General features: G+C 49.1%; 5 protein-coding genes across 5 annotated transcripts; 3 read left to right on the plus strand and 2 right to left on the minus strand.

The window, feature by feature from the left end:
• Positions 1–601: 601 nt before the first annotated feature.
• rom2 (putative Rho guanyl nucleotide exchange factor (Rom2)) lies at positions 602–4,354 on the plus strand (the record flags this gene model as incomplete). The annotated part of the gene is made up of 2 exons (XM_056641538.1): positions 602–4,207; positions 4,271–4,354. The coding sequence occupies 2 exons, from the start codon at positions 602–604 to the stop codon at positions 4,352–4,354; spliced, it is 3,690 nt and encodes a 1,229-aa protein (XP_056504032.1).
• A 1,864-nt stretch (positions 4,355–6,218) lies between these two features.
• On the minus strand, positions 6,219–7,743 carry aspA (uncharacterized protein; the record flags this gene model as incomplete). Its single annotated transcript, XM_056641539.1, has 6 exons — positions 6,219–6,456; positions 6,519–7,121; positions 7,195–7,282; positions 7,356–7,472; positions 7,544–7,619; positions 7,723–7,743. 6 exons carry the CDS (start codon positions 7,741–7,743, stop codon positions 6,219–6,221), a joined length of 1,143 nt encoding a protein of 380 aa, XP_056504033.1.
• A 747-nt stretch (positions 7,744–8,490) lies between these two features.
• Positions 8,491–9,912, plus strand: N7469_002620 (phosphatidylinositol-3,5-bisphosphate binding protein HSV2; the record flags this gene model as incomplete). Its single annotated transcript, XM_056641540.1, has 5 exons — positions 8,491–8,599; positions 8,681–8,719; positions 8,789–8,886; positions 8,967–9,323; positions 9,388–9,912. 5 exons carry the CDS (start codon positions 8,491–8,493, stop codon positions 9,910–9,912), a joined length of 1,128 nt encoding a protein of 375 aa, XP_056504034.1.
• A 163-nt stretch (positions 9,913–10,075) lies between these two features.
• N7469_002621 (IST3 family RNA-binding protein) lies at positions 10,076–11,042 on the minus strand (the record flags this gene model as incomplete). Its single annotated transcript, XM_056641541.1, has 2 exons — positions 10,076–10,889; positions 10,987–11,042. 2 exons carry the CDS (start codon positions 11,040–11,042, stop codon positions 10,076–10,078), a joined length of 870 nt encoding a protein of 289 aa, XP_056504035.1.
• A 431-nt stretch (positions 11,043–11,473) lies between these two features.
• Positions 11,474–13,384, plus strand: N7469_002622 (dynein family protein; the record flags this gene model as incomplete). The annotated part of the gene is made up of 5 exons (XM_056641542.1): positions 11,474–11,645; positions 11,780–12,327; positions 12,400–12,493; positions 12,547–13,172; positions 13,235–13,384. 5 exons carry the CDS (start codon positions 11,474–11,476, stop codon positions 13,382–13,384), a joined length of 1,590 nt encoding a protein of 529 aa, XP_056504036.1.
• Positions 13,385–13,700: the final 316 nt, after the last annotated feature.

Below are 13,700 nucleotides of genomic sequence, written 5' to 3' on the forward strand. Positions count from 1 at the left end.
CCTTCCCCCCAATACTCATCCGCCTGCTTCTCCTGGCGGTTACCCCCCCAGTCTATCACTGCATTTTCAACATTCACTTTGTCTCCCCTCCTCTCCTCTCCTCCTTCTCCTCCTCCCCCCCACACCACCACCACTCAACAACCACCTTTGCCTCTATTTCTCTCTCTTTATCTCTCTCTGATCTTCTTCTATTTCCCTGGGTTGAGGAGGATGCTGAGGGTATGAGATTTCAAGGAGCCCTGACTTTGTTGCGCTCACGGCTCCTGGCGCTCTCCGACGTTGAAATTCAGCCAAACTCTCAGGTGTTGATCCGGAGAGAAACTATGACAAATTGAAAACCTATTTTGCACAAAGACGACTTTCAATATTTCTCACTAGGTTGGACCTCGTGAGACCACCATCTTCGTTTGTCCCTATTTACTGCCGCTGTCTACGATCTTTGAACAGAACTCTTGCGACGCCCTGAACGCTCTCTACGATCCTTTCGGAATACCCAACTTTACATCGTTTTAACACCCAATTACCTTACGATCTATACATATCTTCGCTCTTCGGGCTTGGACAGGTGTATCGTTTTAGGTAGATCGTTGGTGTGGTGAACATGGCGGATTTGGGGGGTCAGCGTAACCGGAACTACCGGCCATATGGTCCTGCCTCCTCCACACAACGCGATGCTGCTTTCAACGATATCTTCGGGGCCGCTCCCCCTGCTGGTCGCTCGCAGACTATGAACTCACAAACCCCGCAATTTTCTCAAGGTCGTGCTCACACAATGTCGTCGCATGTGACGCAGCCTCACTTCCAGAGGATGCCGCCTCCGCCAACACGCCAGGTTCCAAATGGATACGGACCACCGCCGTCCGCGCCGCCAAACGGATATCCCCCACCACCGCCCACCGGTCAATATCAAACATACAATCCCGGAGCCGCAACAATGTCGTCAATGTCATCGCAACCGCAGCAACAGGCGCGACCGTACCCAGGAGCGGGGGGTCGATTCGCTTATCCTCGACCCCAACGCCTGGATTCTAGACCAGGCCCGCCGCCCCAATATCCGGATCCACGGGACTTGGGTCGACCGATGCCTCCTCCCGCTCTCAATTCCGATGCAACGAGATCTCGATCGCTGGCGAGACTCAATGGTCCACCACCCCATCCAGTCCCTGCCCCACCTAGCAATTTCAACCACACCTCTGCGGCTGCCTCGCGTCGCGAACCTTACTATGCTGGATCGAATATGACCCAATTGGGCCGGACCGTTCCCGAACGAAATGCCAACGAGCGAGCTATGTCCATGACTGCGTATGCTTCGGAACGAGAGAATCCTCATATTTCTTCTAGTGGAAGACCCATTCCGTCTCGACGCCCGCCATCGGGAGGTCATGATCCATCACTTGCGACCCCAGCCCCACAGCGCTTCGATTCTATGCCTACCACTGTAGCAGCCGTCGCCGATAGCTACGCCAAGCCTCGACCACCCAGCGATGCCTCGACCCGATCCCGCACAATGTCAATGGCATCGACGATAATGCAGGACCGTGCTATGAGCGTTCAGAGTCAAGCAACCCAGAGCTCCAATGGCCAAGCAACTTTGATTCCCAGCAATTCCCGTCGAACTCGAGCTCCTGTGGTCTATCCTGCCCTCCTCTCCCGTGTCGCCGATGTGTTTCGGGAGAAGGCTCCTCTTGGCGAGCGGCAGAAAAACGGCCTGTCGTACCAAAATGCTTTCTCTGGCACTGATGCCGTCGATCTGATTGCTACAATCATCAGAACCAACGATCGCAACCTTGCACTTCTTCTGGGTCGTGCGTTGGATGCGCAGAAGTTCTTCCACGATGTCACATATGACCATCGTCTTCGAGATGCCCCCGGAGAAGTCTATCAATTTAAGGAGACTATGGGCGAGGATACCCCTGGCTCGGAAGTCAATGGAGTATTTACTCTCTTGACCGAATGTTACTCTCCTACTTGTACACGGGATAGTCTTTGCTATTCTATTGCTTGTCCCCGACGATTAGAGCAGCAGGCACGATTAAACCTCAAACCTCAACCCGTTCTAGGAGCTTCTGGTGCCAAGGGTACTTTGCCAATTGACGACGATGATGACAGCGACAACCAAAAGTTGTGGATCAACATGGTTCCTAAAGAAGTCTCGGACTCCTTGGATGACCATGAGAAGAAACGACAAGAGATTATCTTTGAGATCATGTACACCGAACGGGATTTCGTTAAGGACTTGGAGTATCTTCGGGATTTCTGGATGCGTCCCTTGCGCGCCGCCGGCACCGCCAATACTTCCCCCATTCCGGAGCACCGACGCGAGAAATTCATTCGAACTGTTTTTGGCAACTGCTTGGAGGTACTCAAGGTCAACGGCGGTCTCTGTGAAGCCTTGAATGCCCGCCAAAAAGAAAGCCAGGTCGTCCAGACTGTTGGTGATATCTTCCTCACACACGTGCCAAAATTCGATCCTTTCATCAAGTATGGTGCGAACCAACTCTACGGAAAATACGAATTCGAGAAGGAGAAGCAATCGAATCCGGGTTTCACCAAGTTCGTTGAGGACACAGAGCGCCTCAAGGAGTCTCGCAAATTGGAATTGAATGGTTACCTTACCAAGCCTACCACTCGACTGGCTCGATACCCCCTTCTTTTGGAATCGGTGTTGAAGTATACTTCTGATGACAATCCTGATAAGGAAGACATTCCAAAAGCCGTGAAATTGATCAAAAGTTTTCTGTCGCGTGTCAACACCGAAAGTGGAAAGGCCGAAAACCACTTCAACTTAGTACAGCTTAACGGCTCTCTCAAGTTCAACCCCGGAGACTACGTGGACTTGAAGCTCACCGAAGAGAATCGTCAGATGCTGACCAAGATGGCTTTCAAGAAAACCACTGCGGAAAGTTCAGAGGTTACGGCATATCTCTTCGATCACGCAGTCCTTCTTGTTCGTATCAAGATAGTGAATAAGCGCGAAGAATTCCGAGTCTACAAGAAACCTATTCCTCTCGAGCTTCTGGTGATTGCGCAGATGGACGAGGTGATCCCGAGGGTTGGAATTTCCAAAAGGCCCTCATCCAGCTTACTATCCAACAAGACTTCCCCATTGCCTCCTCCTGCAAAGGATGGACAGTTGCCAATCACCTTCCGCCATCTTGGTAAAGGTGGTTATGAGCAGACTCTCTATGCCACGTCCCCTACTCAAAGGCGAAAGTTCATTGAAATGGTAGAGGAACAGCAGAGGAAGCTCTGGGAGCGCAACAGCAACTTCTACAACAAGACAGTATTGAGCGAAAGATTCTTCTCTGCCGTCAATCGGGTCAATTGCTGTGTCCCAGTTGACGGTGGACGGAAATTGGTTTTTGGAACCGACAGCGGCATTTACCTATCTGAACGCTGGCCTAAGGACAAGTCAGCCAAGCCAAAGAAGGTTTTGGAAGCTAGCCAAGTCACTCAAATCGACACCCTGGAAGAATATCAGCTGCTGCTGGTTTTGGCCAATAAGACGCTGTCATCTTATCCCATGGATGCACTTGAGCTAGGAGAGGACAACAAGAATGCCCTTGCCAAGCGTCCGAAGAAGATCCAAGGTCATGCCAACTTCTTCAAGGCGGGTATTGGTCTAGGTCGTCATCTTGTCTGTTCGGTGAAGACTTCGGCTTTGTCCAGTACCATCAAGGTGTACGAGCCTATGGACAATTTAGCCAAGGGCAAAAAGAAGTCCGCTGTCAGCAAGATGTTCCAGAGTGGCCAAGACACGCTCAAGCCGTTCAAGGAATATTATATTCCTGCAGAGTCTTCCTCAATCCATTTCTTGCGATCAACCTTGTGCGTTGGTTGTGCGCGTGGATTTGAGGTTGTCAGTCTTGAAACCACCGAAACTCAGTCTCTCTTGGATCAGGCCGACACGTCTCTTGATTTCGTTGCACGCAAGGAGAACGTCAAGCCAATCCATATCGAGCGCATGAATGGTGAATTCCTTCTGAACTACAGTGATTTCTCTTTCTTCGTTAATCGCAATGGATGGCGTGCTCGTCCGGATTGGAGGATCTCTTGGGAGGGTACTCCCACTGCCTTCGCTCTCTCCTACCCCTACATCTTGGCATTCGAGCCCAACTTCGTTGAGATTCGCCATGTCGAGACGAGCGAGTTGATTCACATCATGACTGGAAAGAACATCCGCATGCTTCATTCTTCCACTCGCGAGGTATGTTCCCTGTGGCTTTCGCTATGTCTCTCATTCATATACTAACTAAATTTCTCCCTACAGATCATCTACGCTTATGAAGACGAATCAGGCGAGGATGTGGTTGCTAGCTTGGATTTCTGGAACAAACCTCAGCAATACATCTAATTTACCCGCTAAGTGCATCATAGCATGCAACCAACTATTGCCAAATCCAGTCCCAGAGCCCGGCCACCCTCTCAAGGAAGTAAAGTCACAAGCTCGTCCAGAAAAATTCACGTGGGCTGGGAGCAATACAGGATGTGCTGAATGGAAGCAAAGCAAAGCAAACGAAATCCTCCTTGGACAGCTTTCTGTCTTGTAATATCATTCAAACCCATCCGCATCTTACCAACTCTCTCTCTCTCTCCCTATCTCCCACAACCTACCACTGGCTTCGTCTCTCACACACCATCTATCATCCTACCTCTCATCTCACCGAAGTCCAAAAGATAGCCTCTTTTCGGGAGGCTCATTTTCCATTTTGATTTTGATTGTACAATGGAGCGCAAATACCACATTCTTGCGTGTCTGCTTTGTTCCTATTTTATTTTATTATCCTATTTCTCTGCAATTTGCACCTATGCGTCCCCTTTTGTTGCATTTCTCCCCTTTTCACATCTTTTTCTTTTCTTTTCTTTGCCTTTCTTTAAAATTTTATTCTGGACTTCTTCGTTCCCATTGCTCTGCTCTTCGTGTCTTTTCCAACCCGCATGGCCTGCGAAGTAATGACCATGTCCTCCCATTTTACCACATTCATCTCTCTTGCTTTCTCGCACTTTCTCATCTTAACCTTCCTGTACTGTTGACTTTCGAGGTAAATTTTTACTTCCAATGTTATTGATGCGGAGTGCCGTATTTTGGACAGGTAGAAATTTGTAGTTGAGACACGGATCAAAGAATATACTAGTATAATATTTTATCTTTTACCATCATGTTATTCATCTAATAGCAGTACTAGTATTGCACCCATGCAATACTAAATGGAGTGTGCCCAAGGTTCCCGCACTTTGCTCAGAAGTACTCGGGGTTAGTTAATGGGAATTCCTGTGCATGTTGCGGGTGTTATCAACTTCAGGGCTTTAACTTGAAGTTGATCCCTCAACCCACTCAACGACATGCGGACACTGACGATACTGCGCATCTATCCACTTTGGATCTATCTAACAGACTATCGAGAACATGCATTTCTTTCAAGCTGAGTGCCTACCCACCATTCCTCATATCTGACACATCATGGTACCTAAGTCGTATTATCAACCAGAAATCACCCAACGATCAATCTACGTGTTCAGCACGGAAGGAGACCAAGATACTTTTTCTTCCTCATTGAGACTATCGGACTAGGTACTACTAGAAAATGCCCAGGAAGGAAGATGTAAGAGGGAAATGGGAACAGGGATCCAAACGCAAAATACAAAAGGGAAGAAGAGGGAATCTTGCTGCGCTGGGGACTTTAGATAAATGTGCCAGAAGGAAAGGGAAGGGAGTGAATAGTGATAGAGACCATTGTGAGTGTAAACAGTATGCATAAATATTAGTCCCCGGGCACAGGAAATAGGGGGAATGATGATAGAATGAAGGATCATGCTTGTCTCTCTGCATCTGACTGACACGTTCGAGGGATCCCCCTTGAAGGTGCATGGGAAGTGGAAATGGTGGTGCGACTATTCATATTCTGAATAGCAGTGATGAGTGGAATCTTCTGCTTTTTCCACTTGGAACGCAGGAATTGAAGAAACTTGTACCCATCGTCGAAAGCGGAGCGTTGCATTCTATGTTGGGATGGTCCGTCTCTGCAGAGACACCAGGGACAAAGAGGGAAAGAAATCGAAAAAAAAGTAAAAAGCTATTAACGTGAATAAACAGTCAATATTATCCCCATAAACAGAAACCAACGTGCCACGGAAAAAAGAACATGATGTTGGCACAAACGGTATCACATTGCGAACCGGCGCCCCGCTGAATGAGCCGCATTTTCGACAGGGTATATCTAAGCCTCTCCAGTGGCCTCGCTGACGTTGCCCTGGCTGGCCTCGCGTGCCATGCGAGCCTCGATTTCTCTGAGCTGGCTCTCGCGGGCCAGCAGTTCCTGCCGCTTCTCGGCAATCTCGCGCTGCACCTTGAGTTCGATCTCGCGCAGCTTCTCCTCCTCGCGGCGGAGTTGCTCCTCCTTGAGACGGACAGACTGAGAGGCAAGGTCCTCGGGGTTCATTGAAGAATCTTGGGCCCTAGAAAACATTGTTAGCCTGGTTTGATGTATACAGTTTGCAAAACAAAATGGAAGACGTACGGAGCAGCACCGTCCACACTCTTGCTGAGCTTCTCGGTACGGTAGTTTTCGTAGAGGAAGTCGTGGGTAATCTCCTTCAGATCGGCGAGGTGGCTGTGGAGGAGAGCACTGCGGATAGCAAGGAAATCGGAGTGTCGGGGGTTCTCAACCTCGACCACACCCCATGGGTACTGGCGAGCGCGCACTTTCTTGTTATCGATCTCAACGAAGTCCTCGGAACCCACAATGGCGAAGGGCATCAGCGACCTCAGCTCGGCGTTCTCCTCTACGGTGTCCTCATCATCCTCCTCAATATCATATGGGAAGTTGTAGACGGGAATGCGATAGTGCTCAATATCCTCCATGATCAACTTCTTGGACTCGGCCAATTCTGCGGGCGTGAGCGAATCGGCCTTGCCGATGACGGGAATGACGTTGACACGCGGCGAAAGGCGCTTCATGAGTTCAATGTCGAGTTCACGGAGGCCGTGGCCGGTAGGTGTGATGAAATAGAGGAGCACGTGGACACGGTTGTCTCTGAAGCGGGGGTTACGCTTAATTCGAGACTCCTCCGCAAGAATATCATCATATTGGCGCTCGAGGTAGCCGACAATCTCGCCGAAGCTGTATAGAATGTTAGCAGGAGGAAGAGTTGGCTATTTCACCGGACAGGGATAGCCCGGTTCAGGGGACATGCCTAGCCTCATTGTCAATCTGGTCACCGAAGCCGGGCGTATCAACGATAGTCAGAGAAATGCGGGTTCCCTCCTCATCCAATTCGAGCTCTGTAATACCCCAAGATGGTCAATATTCGAAGAATGCATTTGATGCGGCGGAACTTGATTCGATTCGACTCACCAACGGTGACGGGCTTGATGCGCACACCCTCCTCCTCATGGGCGTGCTCAGGGTCATCAGCGTCCTTGCCCTCTAGCACTTGCTTTCCACAGAGAGTGTTGACAAAGGTGGTACGACCTTGAATTGGGTGATAGTCAGCGATCAATTTGAAGTACGACACTCCGGCAGAGCGGAGGACGGATACATACCAGTTCCACTGGCACCGCAGACCATCAAGCAGAACTGAATTCCCTTCTTGACATTCTTCTTGCGACGGATCTTAATCTGCCCACAATGGGGACTTTCGTCAGCTTAAAGCACTTTTTTTTGACCTCATCCAGTAAAATATGGGGCAACATTTCTGGATGGAAAGAAAAGGGGAACATACCGCGTTAAGAGCCGACGACATGGTGGGCTGTGAAAAGACGAGGGTATAAAGGATAGGAGAGACCTAAATGAGAGAAGATTCCAAAGTAAGGAACCAACAGGGAAAAAAAAGGTGTAAATGGAACTCTCCTGAGGATCTCAAATGAAGAGAGTAGGGGGGGTTGTTGAAGGCGGAGGAAAGACAGTTCCTCGTCGTGTTTCCCCCTTTCCCTAATCTGCGAGCCAATCACGGGACGTCCTGTTCTCCAGCTCTACTTGGAAGTCAACCATGGGCTTTGAGAGATTGGATCCATTAGATTAATTTATAGAAAATGATATAGAAAATGAATACAATTGTACAATGGCTCAATTCACTTAAATCATTATATACAGTACCCATCGTTATATAATATCTATTAAATATTCTCTGAAATGCTCGAGTATCAGCAATTCCCATCTTTTGGATGAATACTCAGGGGCAGGCGCGAGTGGGTCGTGATTTCCTGATAATATTGTATTATGTCAGCCAATACTTTTTCGCCTGAGGCACTACATGGTCCAAGCTCCCAATTCCCCTCCTCCGCCGCCTTATCGCCGATCGACGGGGAGAGCTCCATCTTCAATGGACTGTCATGTCTATCCATCCGGTACACTCCTGGTCTCTATTTCCCTTGATTGTGGTTTGAGCTGACAAACCTTGGCGCAGCACCTCTTGCGATTCTGATCGGCTGAGCCCTTTCAATTTCCATACATTCGCAACTTTACTAGACTCACGTCATGCGGCGCAATCATGAACACCCGCCAGGTTATCGATGAGTCCGTTGGGCCATATTCCTTGTCGGCGACATTCAACAATGACAGTAGCTGTTTTTCAGTGGGATTAGACACGGGATTTTGTGGTATGAGGTCGCCATTCTTCTCTTTATCTGAGTGCCATGTATAGCTTTAAAGGAGAGAACAGAGGCTGAGATATACTCTAGTGTTCAACTCGAATCCTTGCGAACTCAAGGTTTCTAGAGGTTAGAGAGCTTCATTCGCTTTTCCCCCCCTAACATCAACTCTAACATGGCTCGGCATTGGTGCACTAGACTTCAATGCAGGTATCGGTGTCGTTGAAATGCTCGGCCAGTCTAACTACTTGGCCATCGTCGGCGGGGGACGAACCCCGAAGTTCCCACAGAATAAGGTGTGTCTTCAATAAGGTGCCCCATGAGCTTCTCTCAACGAAAATTTGGACGGGAGTTTAACCAAAGTCTATCTCCATAGCTGGTAATCTGGGATGATGCGAAACAAAAAGCTGCCATCACTCTCGAGTTTCGAACTTCCGTCCTAGGTGTCAACCTCTCTAGGTCCAAAATCGTCGTTGCAATCTTGAATAGTGTCCACGTCTTTGCTTTCTCAACACCCCCGAAGAAGCTTTCTGTCTACGAAACATCTGACAATCCCCTGGGACTAGTATGTCTGGGAGAGAAGTTACTCGCTTTCCCCGGCAGATCACCGGGGCAAGTGCAGCTGGTCGAATTGACAACAGGGAATATTAGCATTATCCCAGCCCATAGTTCTCCACTACGTGCGATGGCCCTAAGCCACGATGGAGAAATGCTGGCTACAGCAAGTGAAGCAGTATGAGATCCCTGATTTTCCATTTCTTTTCTTTGAAATGTATGACCAACTAACAATCAAATAGGGAACATTGATTCGTATATTTTCAACCGGAAACTGCACAAAGTTGGCGGAGTTACGACGTGGTGTTGACCATGCCGTGGTCTTCTCTCTTTCCTTTTCCCCCTCCAACACTACACTGGCAGTCACATCTGATAAAGGCACTCTTCATGTATTCGATGTCCCCAATCCGCATCACACTGGAGCTCGCAGTCAGTCCCCGGCTCCAGCAACCGAAGAACCCACAAGTCAGAAATGGGGTATTCTCGGTAGACTCCCTTTGCTCCCACGAGTATTCTCCGACACATACTCTTTTGCAAGTGCACACTTTGCGATGGGGGATGAGTCCCTTCAAGAGCAATCATCTGTTCAATCTTTCGCATCCCACGGCCGGCCAAAAAAGGGAGTCATAGGCTGGTTGGATGACAACACAATCCTGGTAATAGGGTCCGGAAAAGAAGGCCGATGGGAGAAATTCCTGCTTCACGATGGCGATGATGGGAAACGATATTGCGTACGTGAGGGCTGGAAACGGTATCTTGGCGGATGAGAGAGCTGTCGATTTGTGATTGTTGATAGTAAGTATACCTCCTATTTCAAAAAGAGACCCAGAAGTTCTGTATTCGATAATGGCCATAAGACATGGTGAAATCTTAATCGAGGTGGTTGGCGACTCAAAATCTCATTCGTATATATTCGTAGGAAGGGCCTTTTCATCGGCGACGGTCATGCCTGTCACGGTCACTGCGATGTGTACGAGACCCAGGCGAGCGAGATCGACCAGGTGTTCGATCTCTGTCTCTCCTTGATCTCTCCTCTCTTTCTGTAGACCGGCGACGAGACCTTCTCTCAGGGTCTCGGTCTGGCGAACGATGAGAACGGTGTCTGCGCTCCGTGCTACGAGACCGATGACGACGGTGATGTCTGCTCGAGCGTTCTCTGCTATTGTCACGACGTCTAGAAGATCTTTTCTTTTCGCTCTGGTACCTTTCAATGGCGAGCGCGACTTCCTCTTTCTTTTCCTCAATAAGAAACTCCTTCATCGGGTCCTCCTCGTCATGGGTTTGAATCAGGTCCTGTAGTTCCTTCTCCTCCTTGAGTAACGGACGTCGTTCTTCTCTTTCATTGTCTTCGTCTCGTCGCTTTCTCCGACTGCCCCGATCTTCGTCGACCTTTTTGCTGTCGTCAATCGCCGCGTCGCCCATGAGTCTAGCAACATTATCGCCTTCCTCTTCGTCATCGCGACGCTTATATCTTGTATGATCAACTCGTAGCATGCGACCCATAACCGTCGTACCTCCCAGGTTATCCACGGCCAAATCTGTGCTGCGCTGATCTTCATATTTGAGGAAGGCGAATCCCCGACTTTTGCCCGTTTCTTTGTCACGGACCAGATTGACGTGTACGGGTTCACCGTACTGAGAGAATATCGTTACGATATCTCCCTCCGACAGGTCGAACGGTAGTCCACCAATGTAGACATACGCGGTATCTCGGTAGTCTGCGTGCCATGACGCTTCGGGAGGCCTAGACAAGACGCAACCTATTTAGCTATCGATCTGGAATGGGGGAAACGCATAATGAAAGAAAGAGGATAGGATGGATATGAGAAGCTGGGACATACACTGCATGTTCAAGCTCGCGCTTGTTGAGCTGCTGGACCTCGCGAATGGAGTTCATCGTGTGGTTGGAGAGAAGAAGAGAAGAAAGTTAGAGGAAGAAAGCGAAAAAGGGTTCCACCGGAGCATCTGCGGAACCGTAAAATCACCAATTGTTTACTCGACTCCAACTTTCCCTCCCTTGCTAACCCACCCCAATCTTTTCGTGGCGTCATTTGACCTGCGATTAGTACTGAAATTTATTTGCATTGATTGGGAAACGGTCTTTGTGTCTACTGAGACTCTGTGAGAGCCAAATACTAATCTCAACTTCTGTCCCGCCTTCTCCAGATTCCCCTGACCGCGCAGCGCGCGCCTGGACTTTCTTCACTCTCCCCTCCACGCCACCACTCGGACTTTATAGCTATTCTTTGCCTTTGGTCGCCTTATTCAGTGTTGATTATATCCTACTGCTAGTGCTTGAAAGGGTACATGCCACCGCCTCTTTGACGCATGGTGGGACTAGAGCAGACGATGTCTTCCAGTCCGACTCGCGGATCCAAAGCACCTGGTGCTAATAGTCGGCCCACAAGTAAAGATGGCTCAAAGAAGAATATTTGGTCGTCACTGCTAGATGGTGTCGCCAATGGAAAGCGCCTACCAGAGAAGAACCTGTTGATCTTAGGTTCGTGTTTAACTTCTTCAAATTGAACCTATGCGAACTGCCACTCCAGTTGAACCTCGGCCTTGCCTTTGTCACTGAGGAAGCAAATGTGAGAATATATAAATGGGCATCAGTACTGATTGTTGAAATTATAGGTGGTACTCCAGAAAGCCAGCGAGAATTCCTTGAGACCTTCTCGGCAGACACCTCCGCAGACCCCAGTTTAGTGAATGAAAAACGGAAGGGGAAGACGCCTCCCATCGCCAATCAATTTGCTCTTGGGTACACATATCGCGATGTACTTGATGCCGATCAAGAGGATACATTGGCGCGCGTCTCAGCATATCTGCTGTCCGAACCCTCCCCGTCATTTGCACCTCTCCTCAAACCGCTCTTGACTCCTCAATCTGTGCCAGAAACCCTAGTTGTTATCTTGCTGGACTGGTCTGACCCTTGGACCTGGGTCCGAAGACTAAGAGAATGGGTCCGTCTTTTGCGCTCTGTGATGGTCTCCCTAGATGATGATACAAAGCTTGTCATGGAGGAAGTCATGACAGAGTGGCGTGATCGCAAAAGAGGTATGGATGCCGGTTCCGCCGCAGCTGGTGGTTTGTCCAACTCGGGTGGTCCTGTCACAATACCACTTGGACCTGGTGAGTGGGATGAAGGGTTGGGAATTCCAATGTGTGTGGTTTGTCAGGGTGTATGTTTATATCTCGAATTGAACACCGATTGACCAGGGAGAATATGCTAACCGGACATGGATGGACTATAGGCGGACAAGATTGAAAAACTTGAAAAAGACCATGGCTGGCACGAAGAACAATTCGACTTCATTCTTCAATTCATGCGTACACTTTTGCTGAAACGTGAGCTCCGAAGTCCCTCTTCAAGCTTATTACTCGATTCTAACGTTTCACAGATGGCGCGTCTTTGATTTATACTACACCTTTCCTTGCAAACTCTTTGCAAAGTCTGATCCACTCCTCACTTGGTATACACTCTCTTCTGAAACGGCAGTCATTAAAGCACAATGTGATCGACAGGGATAAGATCCTGGTCCCGGCCAACTGGGATTCCTGGGGCAAGATTCGGATCATACGTGAAGGGTTCGATATGGAGGGTGCTTCGACCGCCTGGTCCATCGAGATTCAAGACGCTCCTGAGCCTCTTGACCAACCCGCGAATCCTCCTCCACGGGACGAGAATGCAGAGGCTGATGATGGCACGAGTGCCGTGACGGTGTTTGAACAGACTATTCAAGACCCCAAGCGGGATACTACAATCGCCCACCCCAACGGCAACAACACCAACGGGACGAAAGTCGAAGTCGAGACCTCCGATACGCAGGGATTCCTGGCGAAACAAGTCGAGGTACTCGAACAGCTCAAGGCGGAGGATGAAAAGGACCGCTCGAGCCAGCAAGCTCCTCAGCTGGAGATGTCTCCAATGGACGACCAGGGCAAGGTCAACGAGCACATTGGTCCTGTTCAATTTAACATGGGTGGAATTCAAGTCGACGCGGATGACATGCTGAAGAAACTTCGCGTAAGTAAATATCCTTGATTCATTACCTCCTTTTAGCAACTTATATTTCTGACCTTCCACAGGATCGCGAAGCCAGTCGAACGCAAAGAAAGGATAGTACCCCTGCAAACCCAGGGGATGAAAAAGCCCACAACCAAGCATTGGCCCAATTCTTTGCCGGTCTCGTTAAGAAGCCCGGTAGCAGCAGCCCTCGTGGCAGCCCATCCGCCTGATTTATCATCTACCCTCTTTCATTTCTCTCTCCATCCATTACCTCCTCTGCTTGGGCTGTATTTTAGTTTCGTGAGCGTACATATTGTGGAGGGGTTGGTCTTATTATGAGTCTGGTCCTCTGATATAGGAAGTAGATGGAATATGCAGGGTCTGTGCATAGTTATTTTTTTTGTCCCCTGGTTTTCCGATGGCTTTGGGGGGGTGCTAGATAATGATACCAATGTGAATCTTGTTTCAACATAGTATTGGATTTTCCTTGCTCTTCATCTAGATAGGAGGGTACGTTTACTAGTAGATTGAGTTGATACTGTAATT

Source organism: Penicillium citrinum, assembly GCF_028827155.1.
Source record: "Penicillium citrinum strain IBT 23319 chromosome Unknown utg000002l:1.0-3833315.0:1.0-3834789.0, whole genome shotgun sequence".
Lineage (NCBI taxonomy): Eukaryota > Fungi > Ascomycota > Eurotiomycetes > Eurotiales > Aspergillaceae > Penicillium > Penicillium citrinum.